General features: G+C 40.9%; 1 protein-coding gene across 1 annotated transcript in view; it reads left to right on the forward strand.

Moving 5' to 3' along the window:
- The first annotated feature begins 3,301 nt into the window (after positions 1–3,301).
- Positions 3,302–16,279, forward strand: part of LOC137429951 (uncharacterized) — a 42,181-nt gene continuing 29,203 nt past the window's right edge. Inside the window, exons 1-20 of the mRNA XM_068120339.2 lie at positions 3,302–3,563; positions 7,326–7,505; positions 7,970–7,983; positions 9,649–9,672; positions 9,820–9,852; positions 10,398–10,460; positions 10,912–10,956; positions 11,385–11,438; positions 11,541–11,594; positions 11,820–11,873; positions 12,083–12,136; positions 12,246–12,299; positions 13,533–13,577; positions 13,738–13,791; positions 14,005–14,049; positions 14,509–14,562; positions 14,753–14,851; positions 15,153–15,197; positions 15,835–15,933; positions 16,116–16,169. Of these exons, the coding sequence (XP_067976440.2) occupies positions 3,317–3,563; positions 7,326–7,505; positions 7,970–7,983; positions 9,649–9,672; positions 9,820–9,852; positions 10,398–10,460; positions 10,912–10,956; positions 11,385–11,438; positions 11,541–11,594; positions 11,820–11,873; positions 12,083–12,136; positions 12,246–12,299; positions 13,533–13,577; positions 13,738–13,791; positions 14,005–14,049; positions 14,509–14,562; positions 14,753–14,851; positions 15,153–15,197; positions 15,835–15,933; positions 16,116–16,169 (1,371 nt within the window). The 5' untranslated portion in view covers positions 3,302–3,316. The remainder of the gene's footprint in view (positions 3,564–7,325; positions 7,506–7,969; positions 7,984–9,648; positions 9,673–9,819; positions 9,853–10,397; positions 10,461–10,911; positions 10,957–11,384; positions 11,439–11,540; positions 11,595–11,819; positions 11,874–12,082; positions 12,137–12,245; positions 12,300–13,532; positions 13,578–13,737; positions 13,792–14,004; positions 14,050–14,508; positions 14,563–14,752; positions 14,852–15,152; positions 15,198–15,834; positions 15,934–16,115; positions 16,170–16,279) is intronic.

The following is a 16,279-nucleotide window of genomic DNA, read 5'->3' on the forward strand; positions in this document are numbered from 1 at the left end:
AAATAAATACATTGCAGTACTGTAATTATGTGAAAGAAAAATACTCCCAACGAATCTCTCGCACTCTCAGAATGAATGGGCCTGATCTCCGTGCGAGACCTAGAACTTACACGTCCATCCTTCGAGCATCAGCGCAAAAATCTCGCATCACCACCTCTTCTTAATTGTTTCCCTTTGTTTGTCCCACATTCTTCCTTTCCACCATCTTCCCCTCGTCCTCCTCCCACCCACACAAGACAAAGATTTGCAATCCATCTGCACGATAAACTTGACTTAAGAATTGTTATAGATATTATAGTGTGATAATGTCGCTTTGACGAAGTATAATGGAATTAAAAATTATTCAAAAATAAAAGTTTTGGGATTGTTCGAGCTTTTACCCTCAACATTATTGAATTTGTGTCCATATCGGTGTTTATAGAAAATTCGAAATTGCCTCGTTAAATGTTTAATTATCAAGTACAGCATATAAAAGCGGTAAAATACACTGAATGATGAAACAAAATTATCGATAATTTTTATTCGATTTTTCGACTGCTTTCTCTTGTGGTATTGTTGGCCTGGAAAGATAACCTAGAGGTACAGCCTAGAGGTACCGCTTAGAGGTACAGCCAAGAGGTACACAGCCTAGAGGTACAGCCAAGAGGTACCGCCTAGAGGTACAGTCTAGAGGTACAGCTAAGAGGTACTGCGTAGAGGTACAGCCAAGAGGTACAACCTAGAGGTACAGCCAGGAGGTACAACCTAGAGGTACAGCCTAGAGGTACAGCCTAGAGCCTAGAGGTGCAGCCTAGAGCCTAGACGCACCGCCTATAGCCGAGAGGTACAGCCTGGAGCCTAGAGGTGCAGCCTAGAGCCTAGACGCACCGCCTATAGCCGAGAGGTACAGCCTGGAGCCTAGAGGTGCAGCCTAGAGCCTAGAGGTACCGCCTAGAGCCGAGAGGTACAGCCTAGAGCCTAGAGGTGCAGCCTAAAGCTTAGACGCACCGCCTATAGCCGAGAGGTACAGCCTGGAGCCTAGAGGTACAGCCTAGAGCCTAGAGGTACCGCCTAGAGCCGAGAGGTACAGCCTAGAGCCTAGAGGTACAGCCTAGAGCCTAGAGGTACAGTCTAGAGGTACAGCCAAGAGGTATACAGCCTAGAGGTACAGCCTAGAGGTATACAGCCTAGAGGTACAGCTAAGAGGTACCGCCTAGAGGTACAGTCTAAAAGTACCACCTAGATGTACAGTCTAGAGGTAAAGCCTAGAGGTACAGCCAAGAAGGACAGCCAAGAGGTGCAGCCGGGAGGTACAGCCAAGAGGTACAGCCAAGAGGTACACACACTCACCTTAGATCTGCTTTTCCTGGGTTTGAATCCCGACCCCACTATAAACTGTCACCCTGGTGTTTCACAAGATATCAATGGAGGACATTGATCTGGAGAAACCGTCCACCAGCACTAGTCGTTTATGGTGACATTAAAATCACACGCTAACCCTTCATGAAGCGAAGGCGAGTCATCGCCAGCACCCTGAACAAATGACAAATTCCTGAACAAATCACCTTCAGGCGAACGTCAGGCCTGGCCAGTTGATTCGTGAAAGTCTTGGGTCACAATCATTATACATATATAGTTGTAGTGGTAGTAGTATTAGTAGCCTAGTAGTAGGAGTAATAGTAGTAGTAGACTAGTAGAGTAGTAGTAGTAGACTAGTAATAGTAGTAGTAGTCGTCGTAGTAGTTGTAGTCATAGTAGTAGCTGTAATAGTAGTAGTAGACTAGTAATAGTAGTAGTAGTCGTAGTAGTTGTAGTTGTAGTCGTAGTAGTAGCTGTAGTAGTAGTAGACTAGTAATAGTAGTAAAGTCGTAGTAGCTGTAGTCGTAGTGGTAGCTGTAGTAGTAGTAGACTAGTAATAGTAGTAGACTAGTAATAGCTGTACTAGTAGTAGACTAGTAATAGTAGTAGTAGTCGTAGTAGTTGTAGTCGTAGTGGTAGCTGTAGTAGTAGACTAGTAATAGTAGTAGTCGTCGTAGTAGTTGTAGTCGTTGTAGTAGCTGTAGTAGTAGTAGTAGACTAGTAATAGTAGTAAGAGTCGTAGTAGTTGTAGTCGTAGTAGTAGCTGAAGTTGTAGTAGACTAGTAATAGTAGTAGTCGTCGTCGTAGTAGTTGTAGTCGTAGTGGTAGCTGTAGTAGTAGTAGACTAGTAATAGTAGTAGCTGTAGTAGTAGTAGACTAGTAATAGTAGTAAGAGTCGTAGTAGTTGTAGTCGTAGTAGTAGCTGAAGTAGTAGTAGACTAGTAATAGTAGTAGTCGTCGTCGTAGTAGTTGTAGTCGTAGTGGTAGCTGTAGTAGTAGTAGACTAGTAATAGTAGTAGCTGTAGTAGTAGTAGACTAGTAATAGTAGTAAGAGTCGTAGTAGTTGTAGTCGTAGTAGTAGCTGTAGTAGTAGTAGACTAGTAATAGTAGTAGTCGTCGTAGTAGTTGTTGTCGTAGTGGTAGCTGTAGTAGTAGTAGACTAGTAGTAGTTGTAGTCGTAGCGATAGCTGTAGTAGTAGTAGTCGCAGTATTCGTAGCAGTAGTAGTCATCGTAGTAGTGGTAGTAGTAGTAGTAGTCGTTGTTTCCCCTTCAATTTTCGATTTTTACCCACCTTGGTTACAGCCATTGTACACATTACATGGTAACGTGTGAAACAAGACTCGATGTTAACGGTGATGACAACTACATAAAACAGTGCAAACCAAGGTAATACTAATATGTTATTTTTGCCTGGTGCTGCAATCTGGGTTGTAAATGCACCTTTTGGATTATACATCCTCATGAGACCTTTAATATCGTCACTAGAGTCCAGAGACTCCTTGGGGTTTTTCTGCACAACGCAAGTCGATCCCATTCCACGATACTCATATAATAAGTGTGTAATATTAAATGGTGCGTAAAGTGCGAATTTTCAGTGAAGCATTTTCTCCTTATATATAAAGTACGTACTAACGTACGGTAATTGCACCTTTTGTTTGACTGATCGATTGTATGTAAATGGTGAAGTGCCTTTTTGTAGCCTAATAATTGTTTCACTCTTACTCCGAATTGATTTATTTAATAAAATTACATACAATTGAAGCGCGGGAATTGGGATCAAAAACTTTTATCTTCACCCCATGCTCTGCAAAAAGGTTAAAGACGTTTTGATTTTGTTTCTACAAATCCTGTGCTTAAACAGCGCGTCCATTAAAGAGAGAAATCTATTTCAAATGTAATTCTAAAAATCACGTTATGCGCATCTTTCTCGGGATGAAGATCCGATCTGAATGTGGGAGGAGCTTACATGAATAATGAATGAGATACGCGCGAGAGGAGCCTCGTGGAGGCGGGGCTCGGCATATATATGGTATTGCAGGGAGTTTGGCTGGGGCAAAGCATACCGGCTTGGGGGGCCTGGGTAGATTCACATTGAACCTGCCTGTCAAGTTCTCTCCGGTTTTCTCACCAAGTGCGCGTCCACATCCAGACATGCAGTTGTTTGCGGATTTACGGACGCTGCTGCTGTTTGCGGCGTTCGGAGCGCTGGTCAGCGCAGATGACCGTGAGTTTCACCTGGGGACTTTGTGCACATTTCTTACTATCTCACAGCCCATACTGAGACAATTGCTGAAATATCGTTTTATAGGAACGTATCTTGTCATAAAGTTTGGCAAAATCTGCAGGCTTGCCTTGTTGATGATCCCATGGCTCATGATGTGGGGAACCTATGTTCAAATCCCGTGTACCATGTGTGTGTTCATCTATTGCTTACTATATTTCTCTTTATAAATCATGTAAAAGTATTACTGATGTAGTGCTGTGCAACGATCTCTAATGATGTCCTTGTAATTCATTTTAAATCCCACAGTTGTATGTACTCATGTCTTTGTGTTCCACGTGACGTCGTGTACAAGCTTGTCGATCGACTTTCGATACACGTATATAAATATGGATTTATAAATTCGTGTTTTGTGCTGAGATTAAAGTAATATTTGATTCCAGAAATGCGAGTTTATAAAGTAATTCATAAGAAACTTTATTTATGAAGAAGGAATTAGTAAGGAATTCAATTCATTCATAAGGTCATCCTGTTCGGTGTTCTTAATATTGGCTTCGGTTCTGTAATCCTAAATGTGATGACGTCATAATTGCTGAGGTCGACATCTCTGATTGGTCTGTTCATGGGTAGAGTGGAAGACCATCGATCCGGTAAGTCTGGATCCGATTCTATACACTGTCACTCAGGTGCTTCCCCAGGCAGGTGCAGCATCATTGAGTGGGTCCTCCTTCATTTGGGATGTTAGGCCAGTTGTGTCCATCTGTGCGCATTCCCTGGTGGACCTTGAAGATCCTTAGGCCTTTTCGAAAAGAGTAGGCTATTGTGTGTCTTCAAGAGTGCTGGCCTTAACCATCCTGAGACCGAGTGGTGACCTATACCTATCCAGGGTGGATTCTCAGCCATCGAAACATTTGAACTGACATCTGCCAATTAAGACCTTTTAATAAGTACTTGTGTTGAGTATAACTTTATGGTTTACTCATATTGTTGTTCAATTCTTCACCTTTCAAGTTTGTTTAGCTTTAGGAAATCAACGCAGAATTTATCACTAGTTAACATGAAGTTCTAGCACCAAAGGAATGGCTTTAATTTCAATTGCAGACATTTCCTTTGAAAATTATGGACAATAAGCAGATGTTATTTCACAATGGAGGTTCCACTTTTATGGAGTCTCAATGGACCTTGTTCAGCAGTTATAGAGTAGTAAGAGTACTGTAAAGGAAAGGTGGTGAATTTCTTTTTAGAATTTGCAATTTTACCTCTTTGCGAAAGATTTGATATCACGTTTAACCTCCACGTTGAACACGGATCATTGTACAAAATATGCGGATGTTAAGTCTGGGTTAACCCCACCACCCCAACCCCCATCCATTGCTAACACCACAGCATAATGATGGCTTTAGGAGGCCCTAATTTCACCGATAATCAAACTCAGGATCAGAAAGTTCAGAGATGAGCAGGCTGCCGATGATGAAATCGCTCAACATATAATAATAAAAATAACAACTCGTTTTGTCGCAATTGATAATGTCTTATAACATGACAATTATATTATAAACCACATGATATTATGTGAAAAATAATTTTTATTCCAATAACTTTTTGATACAAGTTTCAATATTCTTTATCCAGAAGTGGCGTATGATGCGCATAGCCATGATTTGTGATTTGAAGACACCAGAGACGAATCCTTTCCTCTGTGGACCCATGACAGATCGGTTATTTAATCCTAAATGTGATAACGTAATAATCAAGACAGAGGTTGACATCTGACTGATCTGGCATACATAGGTCATCTGTCCCATCAGCTGAACACGATAATGCTTTATGCTGGAACACTCTACAAAATAAGGCAAACTATTACCTTCTTAATTCTGAGCACTGCTTCATGAGATGTCATATATGTTTCATGGAATACATCCTGATGACAAGCTGTTGGCAAACACATCTGGGATTCTTGGGTATCAAGACACTGGTGAACCCTGAACTTTATTATTTATATAATCACTTCATGCATTTGCTGATTAATAATAGTGAGATGGCAATACCTGTATATATCATAACGATCCAGATAATATTTATGATATTTATAAAGACATGTTGGTATAATGAAAATAATTTAGTGTCCATGTGTTTATTACCTCTTGCACCTCCCCTCCCCCCCCCCCCCCTTCCCATGCCTCCTCCCCCCAAGCACTCTCCCTCCGACAGATCTCCTGATGTCCCTGCTCTCCATCTTGTTCTCCCGCTCCCTTTATCATGTTTTATGTCAGTTTGTCTTTTTGTGATCAATGCTAGGGAATGCTCTTACACGAGCCTCGATTTTGTATACAACAAAAAAAAAAGTTTAGGGAAATTTGAGGTAAGGCTTCATAATCAGCTCTCTTTATAGGATTGTCCACAAAATGACCGTAATACAATGGTCGCTCTCTCATTAACAATCACCATAGGCGTTGTTCTCTTACAGGGGTTCACTGGGGTGAATGTACTAAATTATGGGTTGACCAGGTTGACCAATGCTATTATTATTCTCAATTAAAGCCTGGTGTTGGCTTAACGGTTAAGGTGGCTGTCTTGAGATCTTAGGGTCATGAGTTTGAGCCACTGTCGGGCCATTGAAATAACACCAGGTGGGTTGACTCTGCCTGTCATCCTTCTGAGGTTGGGAAAATGAGTACCAGCTTACTTGTATTAGGGGACACTGCATCAGCGGCACTACCGCGCTCCAGAAAATGATGCAGCAAAGCAGCCACAGGCTGCATACGAACGACCACCACCATCCTCCATTGAGTAGCCAAGCCAAAGTTTGCCTTGGATTTCTGGGCTTTTGATTACAGGAAATCCATATTAGCAGAGTACAAAATAACAAATTAATGTGAAATCTTTAGTTTCTTTTTACTGAGACTAGCAGAATACCTGTCCTATGAGCGATGTTGTTCCAAGCATGCAATATGTTCTTCTGACATAACCCATTATTTTGGTGGTGTATGGGCTACAGACCACTGCCTTGATCGCTCCCAAAAACAAAATAAACAAGTATATCTACATTCAAAGTACACCACTCCCATGTCAAATAAATAAATAACATATCCTCTAGTTCACGATATTGCCGGGGCACTTTCGGTGCCCGGAGATGCCGCCATGCAGCACATGGAGACAGAATTGGGAGTGGTATATAACAATTAATTGATTAATTGCGTAATTAAAATAAATAAAGAGTAATCGTAAAATAATTAATTTCTGAATCGATTGGCTAATAGCATACCTAAACCATCACTGTTTCATCCGAATATGTAACGTTTCGGAAATGAATCAATTATGTAATTGAAAAATTAAATAATTTATCGATTCATTGATTGATCAATTAATCAAAAACACCCTTTATAGCCAAATCACTTGGTCATTGTCGTGTCCAAATATCAGCTGCCTAGTTCAAAAGGTGCCTCAGATATTGCTCAGATGAGAAAGAAAATAAATAAGTAATTAATAAATGAATAATAATAAAGTAATTAATTAATCAATTAATTGATTAATCAAAATGTAAAAATACCATTTTTGCCAAAGCACTTGTTCACTAGTTTGCCCAAATTTCAGCTTCCTAGCACAAAGATGGGTGAGATATCGCCCAGACAAACAAACAAGAAAGGAAACAAGCAAGCAAGAAAACAAATGGGGTGAAAATTGAGTACGCCCCTGCCTATGCATTACGTCCTTAAGTTTTCTTATCTGGTGTGTGTGTTTGTGTGCACCCAACCTGCCCCACAGGGACCTGCGAGCATGATGGCACCACGTATGCTGACCTTGCAGTCTGGAAACCAGAACCATGCCGGATTTGCTTGTGTGACCGAGGCGACATCTTGTGTGAGAACATCGGGTGTGAACAAGTGACTTGTGCCAACTCCTTCACCCCCCCAGGAGAATGCTGTGCGGTCTGTCCAACCAAGGGTGAGGTCACAGTTCAAACCCATCATTCCTCACATTCACTTCCTGACACATGACTGTGACTGCTATGCTGAAGGTGATGTGCTAAATTAAGCAACACACTTGATGACTACGTCATGTTCGTTTAGTGAAAGACCAGTGATGTACAAAGGACCATTTATTTATTACATATGCAAATACTGTATGGGGGAATTTTTTAATTTCTCCATCTGCCAACCTACTACCCTGACATACCGCTTCCCATCCCTCCCCTTACTCCGAACCTTCAAAACGTATACTCCCTTTGCTTCCCTCTGTCCCCTCCTCACCACCCCCAGTGCTTACTTAATGAATAGTTGGCCAATGATAATGGCAGTGATTATAATGACAGAATTTACAAATATTGTCGAAATTCCAAGAAATCAATCTGAATACAAAGTGATGCATCTGCTTTACACATTTTAATCCAAATTTGTTTTGTTTTTCAGATGTTGACCCCCAGGTAAGTGATTTCCATTTTTGTTTTTGGCTTTCAAAGAGGTGGCCAATAGATTGAAGATATGCCATCAATGTAAAGGCTTCGTAAACAAAAATAACAATATCAGGATGACTTCTTTCACATTCCCATCTGAGCACAAACCTATGATGCTGTGACGGGCCAAGACCTCAAGTTCAAATCCCATATACTTAATTTATATGTCTATTGTTGCGGAATGTGCATGTCTTACATGTAAAGGTACATTGATGTCACCTAATGTCCTTATCCTGCACATGATGTATATATGTATAAGCTTATCCATGAGTCTTACACATTATAGACAAAGCAACATATCTATTCTTTATATATTGCAAAGAGCTATAGATCTTACATATAAAAAGCCTTACAAACTAAATCCATAACTTTCTCTGTCATTCCATAACTAAAAATAACGAACCGGGAAAAACAACGAACTAGTCCATGTTATGATTAAAAAGTCCATATCAGTTTTCATCCTGTATCCTGGGCTGGTAGGATGCCCTAGAAGTATATGCTCTATCCTCTGAGCTGTCTTGCCTGGGTTAGAATCTCTACCCAGCTATAACCTCTCATCCTGGTGTCTCCTATGCCGGGCGAGGCATCAAAGCATGTGCCGTCCATCGGATGGACGTTATACTGGACATCCCAACTGCCAGCATCAGTTGCTGGATGCTAAAGATCCCACGGTGTCCTTTGCGAAGAGTAAGATGAGCTATCACCGGAACCTTCATGAACAAATTACAAATTCCTGCTCTAACCGACAGGGGGCACTGCATCAACGGTACAACTGCACCTCCATCAACGGTACAGCTGCACCTCCATCAACGGTACAGCTGCACCTCCATCAAATGATGCTGCCTGTAGCTATGTGCTTCACATGAAAGAAGAAGAACCTTACCTTCAGCTTTACTTTACTTTAGTTGAAAATTAAACGGAGGATGAATGACATTCCATTCGAAACTAAATGGTTGAGACCTTTCGTTAAACTTTTGCCGAACATCTTAGAAGCTGCAAGTTATCGGCGACACACTACTAGTCACGGGTAGCTTACAGATTTTAGGTTATTTACCTGGTACTCTCATCATATCTACTTGTTTCATGTGATAGGAGAAGATATTTTGTGCAGTCGCTGAGGTTCATGGAGAAGGTAGTGGATACATTACATGCAGAACAAGGGACATTAGTTGACATCATTGTACGTTATCTGAGTTATATAAAAAATATTAATTATTAGGCAAAGCAAATGCAGTCCACGTAATTTGAAGTTGGGTTCGCAGCATCGAGCTGAATTCGACCCATGATATGAACCCATTAAATACAAAAAAACTAGCATTTGTATGAAATGTGTGCTAAAGTTTACCTGTATTTATTTGTAGTGAGATTGGAAAGAATTATTTTCCAAACCAGTACATATACCTTTTAACATCTTATTGGTGGGTAAACAAATTGGGGTATATCTATTTATTACATACATAATCATGGTACATAAGCATCCAGAAATGGGGAGGGTTCTTCCTTCCCCCTTTCTGTTTGCTCCATGCAGGGGCGTCGAGAGGGGGGACAGCTCCTATTAAGTTTAAATATAGATTAACAATTGCTCTTTGTAGACATTGCATACGCAATGCTAATGCTTCAATCTGTTGTTTGTAGGCCAACAGAGATCATCAAAAGAAGGTGAGTAATACCAGCTAAATGTAACTCAATTTATCCTACATACAAGGAACTTTATGTGGAAGCAGGCCATTTGGCCCATCATGTCTGCCCTACAATTTACCTGATTTCCATTGAATGTCCTTCTCACTTTATCTCCTTGTCCCCCAGGCAATCAGGCAGCGTGAACTAGCCATGGGCAAGGTGAGTAAAAAAACCTTCATGCAATGTCAGCAGGTTTACAACTTTTGATACCACTCATTCAGCTTCTCACAATAAAATTACGTGCACCAGGTTTGCTGAGACATTGTAACCAGCTTTGCACAATTTGGAAAGCTAATACACCACTTTCAATATGATGCTGCAATTTCTTGCTTCAAAGAAATGGCCATGGGGTTCCAATGTGAGCACCATGTTGTCTTGTGAACTGTCACGTGTACACCATCGTGCATCATGCTAACGCCATTTGCGTCTCATGTCAACACCATGGTGTCTTCTGCACTCACTATGGGAATTTGTTGAGCCTTTTCAATTAGCCAATTGAGATATAAACATGGTGCAGAAAGAAATGGTGGCACCTAAATTTTCAAGCAGCGACCTTTTGCAGCCACCCTTGGTTCACTGAATGGGTGGTGTCTTCAGGAAGTAATTGCATTGCACAGTATTTTTCGGGAGGAAGAGGGAATTGTTAATTTTGTTTTTGCTATAGGCTTCCAAATCGTTATATGGTGATGCCTTGCCTCTCACAGAACTTTGCTGCCCAATATGATGCATCCAAGTACCAGACTGGGCCAGCTCCCCCAGGTCCCCCAGTAAGTTGTTCTGTTTAGATAAGGTTTGTGCCTGACTCTTTGCACTAAGTTCAAGAAAGGTATATTTGTGAGAATTCTCTGACATTCCCAGAGGAGAAAGCACTACCCCTTCTACCCACAGCCCCCCCATCTCCAAACCCATACACAAAATCTGCCCCCACCCAAAGCTGGTCATAAATGGCACTGCCTATGTCAGTACTTTTGGTCTTGGCCTTGGCCTAAGTGTCTCAAGATGGTATTAAGATGCAGTAGATAAAACCACAGCTGTTATAAACGAATATTATTAATAATATTCCAGAATATTAAAGAACATCACAACAAAAATTCAGTAATATAATCCCAAATGAAATGGACCTTTTGGGTTTCGTACAATCACAGTTACCTGCTCATTTCACATTAGACTTCAGGATGTTACATGCCTCTGATGTGGACATTACATTGTGTGCTTTAGGGATCGACGGGACCTCGTGGACCTCCAGGACCTCCTGGCCCTTCGGTAAGTACCTGTTCTTCTCGAAGGATGTGATTTGTGTAATTGTCTTCCTCTGATGTGGTTCAAAACGGTGGAATATCTGGCTTATGTGGTCACTGGCAACTGTCTTATGTGATCAAAATACAATTTATTATTTATCACTTTTTACATTTTTTTTATAACTTGGAAGATGTCACCTTTTGCTGGTAGAATGATTCATTAAAAGTACAGTTTTACCACATACCCTTCATAGCTAGGCTAAATAATTGATTAAATACTAAAATAAAGCTAAATATAGTTGATGTACAAAATGAAGATTACTTACATTAACTTAATAAATCATTACTCCTTAATCATCTTCATTCATATTTGGCCCCTTTTCATCCGTATTGAGATGGCATAGCATATAAGCTTTAACATTACATTTATCTTCACCTTCTTGTTACTGACAGGGCCCTACTGGTTTCCAAGGACCTCATGGTGAACCTGGAGAGGCTGGACCCACGGTAGGATCCACAGTACCTCACGATGTTCTATCTTCAATCTAAATTTCATGTTGACGTTAGAATTTGTAAATCTTGACTACCTTATCGTGATTTTATTTTAAGGGGCCAGCTGGACCTGGAGGACCTCCTGGAGCACCTGGAAAGAATGGAGAGGACGTGAGTTACTCACACGCACTTCACACAAAGATGTATTAAAAAGCAAAACTGGATTTTCTGGAATCAGATTCTTGGAAGTTAAAAACTGCAACTTGGTATAGGCAGTCGATCGTAAACGATTTATTCCAACAATTTTGTCACCTGGTGATCTGTGTTAAAGCAAGTGGGGTTCTTCTGGAATATTTTGGAATGTTTCATCATGACTGATCTCATCCTAAACAACAGGGTGAATCAGGAAGGCCTGGACGTGGTGGTGAGCGAGGATCTAATGGCGCCCAGGTGATTATCCAACAACGTTCAGACACTCTTGTAAATCATTTTGGAAACATATGGTCAATCAAACACAAAGGTTTTGAATGACTGGCATAGCCATGTGGAGAATACTTCAACCTCAGGACATCTTCATGAACTTCCTCAGAACTTCAATTATATATTAAACGGTGAAAGTTTTTTTTTGAGAAATTGAGAAAGTTGGATTTCATTTCCAGGGTGCGCGAGGCTTCGCTGGAACTCCTGGAATTCCTGGAACCAAAGGCGCCCGTGTAAGTATCATAACTACAATCTGGTAGATTGATAACGTATTATTTTGTATTTATAATGTTGTATCACATAATAAACCATTATTTAAAATTTTTTAATGTTGCGTTGCAGGGATTCAATGGTGCTGATGGTGCAAAAGGAGAGACTGGTGCAGCTGGTGGACGGGTAAGTGTTCCCAACTCATTTCCCCTGAGAATGGCAATCCAGTTGAAATTGTCGTTCACCTTACATAGATCATATCCGGTCATTGGTCTTCTCAAAAACGTGGTTTTCACGATGTTCTGCTGTCCTGAGAGAGCATCCGCCATCTTGATCACATGTAAATATAACTTGTGGCTGATTCGGGCATGAGCGCACCTTTGTGAAAAGATTGACAACCTGGTTATAGAATGTATGTGCTGTGCAGAAGGTTTAGGCGATCACAAATTAAGAAACGTGGGTTGTGATGCGGTGCCTGTTTTGATCAACATCTTGAAAGCTCTGAAACATCAGGAATCGCTGAGGTTTCATTGGAAGTTTTTTCCACGAGCAGAATAAAATTGGGACAATTAAGTACATTTTACCTTTGGTTTCTATCCATTCTTTCCATCATGCGACATCAACACAAAATGTTTTCTTGGTTCATTAATGCAAATCTTATTTATTTTGGTGGATATTTTTAAAAGTACATGTGAATTATTTGTACCAGATGGTCAATAGCAGCACAAAGACACCTGTTAACCCGAGGAAGCATGATCCAGGTGGACCCGGCTGCCCATAGAATGCCTGTGGGCCATGCATCCTAGGGCGAACCCTACAATGTCTGAATGAATGAATGATCGTTTTTAAGGCAATTTTTCCCCGCTAGAGCAGGGATTAGCCTTGCGGGTCCCATGACAATCATGGTTCCCTGTTTGAGGCAATGTTTTTATGGCCGGATGCCCTTCCTGACGCCAACCCTTAGTCGCCTCTTATGATGCACAGGGATACTGTGTACCTATTCTAAATCGGGGTACACACCGGGATCATTCATCCCAGCAACCTGGTACTCAATTTGCCGACCTCGGAAGGATGACAGGCTGAGTCAACCCCCCTGGCGTTAATTCAGCGATCGACCGGGATTCGAACCCAGGATCCTAGGATCCCAAGCCTGTGCCCTAACCGCTAAGCCAATGTCAACATGTGAATATTAATGAGGCTTCTGACCATACTACTTCTGTGATAAAATATAACAAGCACCAACAGGATGATAATTTGCCAATTGCATCCACCTCCATTGAATCTCATCACAAGACCAAATAGGGTTACATGTCCCCTATTGGGTTTTGCTTTCATCTGTCTGTTGAGTGCCCTATGCATTCCATTTTAGTCACTCACTAACTCATTTACTCAATCATCCATTCTGTCTTTTTATTGTAGGGTGAAGCTGGTGGAGCTGGACCTGCTGGTGGCCCTGGAGCCATGGTGAGTCCAAATATCTTACAGTTTAGGGTGTTGAGTGTCAATGTATTCTGATATATTCTCATATATAATAAAGATTTGCATTTGAGAATACTGTATAACTATGTTGTGCAAGGCTTCTGATGTGTACTGGCTCATAAAACGATTGGGATGTTTCTTATAGGGTTCTCGCGGTCTGGCAGGCGAGAGAGGTCGTCCTGGATCCCCTGGACCTGCAGTAAGTCTTTGCGTTTGATCTTACTTCCTCCAGATGAGAAATTTGCACTTTTCCGAATAGATATCACATGTTGAAAGTTATCTATAATTTATAGGTGCAGCAAAAATGACTACACACCTCGATCAGACTTTGTGAAAGCTTTTAATAAATCAATGATTAATCAGAAATGTATCATGAACTCCAATAAGCATCATTGTTGTTCTTCATCTGCAGGGTGGTCGTGGAAATGACGGAGCGGCTGGACCTTCTGGACCTGCTGTGAGTCTCTATACACCATCCTTTCAATCTGATTCAAAACTTTTCATCTGCAACGTGGTTAATTACTCCAAAAATGGATAATTAAACATGATCAACCGCAATTAACATCAGCAAAACGCTGACTATTGCTTAGGAGTAACACAATTGCACACATTGACCATGGGATGTCCTGTTTTTCCACGCCAAAATTATTCCACTTATTTTGATTACTGCAATGCATCGTGCGGACACAAATTCCATATATAAGTTGTCATTCGGCAATCGACTCCAATTTATCCTATTTTCCTCTTTTTCTGTGGCTCACAAAATTCCAAATGACAGAGGGAGATTTCAATTGGAGCTTTTATGCAACATTTTAATGACGATCTGACATGAATGGCCAAAAAATGTTTGTAATGTTCCTCTATTTTTGATTTATGAAGACAACATAATTGAATACTTGTATGTTTCCACCAACAGGGCCCCACTGGTCCTCCTGGACCTCCTGGGTTTTCTGGAAGCCAAGGAGCAAAGGTGAGATTGGATTGACTTAATTGTTTGTAACAGATGTAAGTGTTTGTGGAGCATGTGGAGGTGAAATTTGATTGGTGGAGCTGATTTTTTTTAGCAGGTGGAGTTGATTGTTGAGTGGATAGACAGAATTGTTTAAAATTCTGAATTGTATGAGTAGATAAATGTTGATTGAAGAATATTATCTTGACAGGGTGACACAGGTCCTTCTGGTGGTCGTGGATCTGATGGTGGAGTGGGTCATCGTGGAGAACAAGGTCCCGCTGGCCCAGCTGGTCCTGCTGGTCCTGCTGTGAGTTCTCCAGAACCCAATCAAAACCAGGCTGAGGGTCGTATCTGTCTATTGTGATAAGAATTAATTTGGGATTATCGAAGATCTTGCCCAACAAACTTATATAAGTTTCCTTTTTTCAATGTCTGGTAGGTTTGAGTAGCATCATTCAAATCACTGATTAATTTATAATCCAACACATGTGGGTTCAGTTTCAGAAACGATTGATTACAAATAATTATTCATGCACTTTGCAAATGTAGCTTTGATAATTCAATTCAACATCACATTACATTGAATTGTGACTCTCATTCTTCTGCAGGGAATTCCTGGACATGATGGTGCATCCGGAGCCAAAGGAATCTCTGTAAGTTGACGTTGTCTCAAAAGATTCTAGCAAATACCTTACATACCCATCATCTCAATTACATATTTCCCAAATAGCTGATTTCAAAACCAAACTTCACTTGCATTTAACTTTTCAAAGACCACAGTGACCTCCAAATTAATTTTGATATGCTGCAGCAGTATAAGTCTCTTCCATATATTTCCAAAGCTATCTGAGATTAGTCTGATCCCCTGTTAGCAAAGAGTGTGGCCTTAAAGATTGCATTTGCAAATTAAAATATCATAGATGACCAAAGGTGATCTGCCATTCTCATGGCATCCTCCAACCCTGTTCATAGCCCCAACACCATTAACCTTCCCACCCTAACCATCTTACTTGAAGGTTGCTTCATTCCACCTCTCTCTCCTCTTTTATTGTTAGCTCATTCCCTTGCTCGTTCTATTCAACTGTGGCCCTGCTGCCGCTCTGTCACCTCATTCTTCCATGAGCATTGATATTGGAGATTATGAGATGACTCGGAAGGATGAAGAGATGATTTAATTAATTTATCTGTCAAACCCCTCGCCCATACCCCCAAACTTTGTATGCAATAACTTTAGATGATTCAGCCACTCATTCAACCCAAATCCAATGTCACTTGTGTGTGCACCTCCAGGGTGCTCCAGGTGCCGGTGGTGCTCCCGGATTCCCCGGATCCCGAGGATCTCCTGGACCCGCTGGCTCTGTGGGTCCCACTGGGCCCAAAGGCAACACTGTAAGTATACTGTACTCACTTTGCAAGACTAGAAAGTCCTGTCATGTGTTAGGCATACCAATTAGTATTTTGCCAAAAATCACAATGGGAGATGGTAATTCTAGCGGAATCATTTGTAAAGATATATCCATTTGTATCGGCTCTTCATGATTGTCTCATCATAATGTTTCATTTTATTCCAGGGAGAACCAGGTCTATCTGGATTCCGTGGGGAGGCTGGTCCCAAGGGAGACGCAGTACGTATCATTAAGTATCAATTTGAATTGCTTATAATGAAAAGTTATGCAAAATGACCATTTAAAAAATAATATCCACTTCGGTTCAAAAATAATAATTAGATCGAAGA

The sequence above is a fragment of the Myxine glutinosa genome, chromosome 6 (genome assembly GCF_964187855.1).
Source record: "Myxine glutinosa chromosome 6, kmMyxGlut1.1, whole genome shotgun sequence".
Taxonomy (NCBI): domain Eukaryota; kingdom Metazoa; phylum Chordata; class Myxini; order Myxiniformes; family Myxinidae; genus Myxine; species Myxine glutinosa.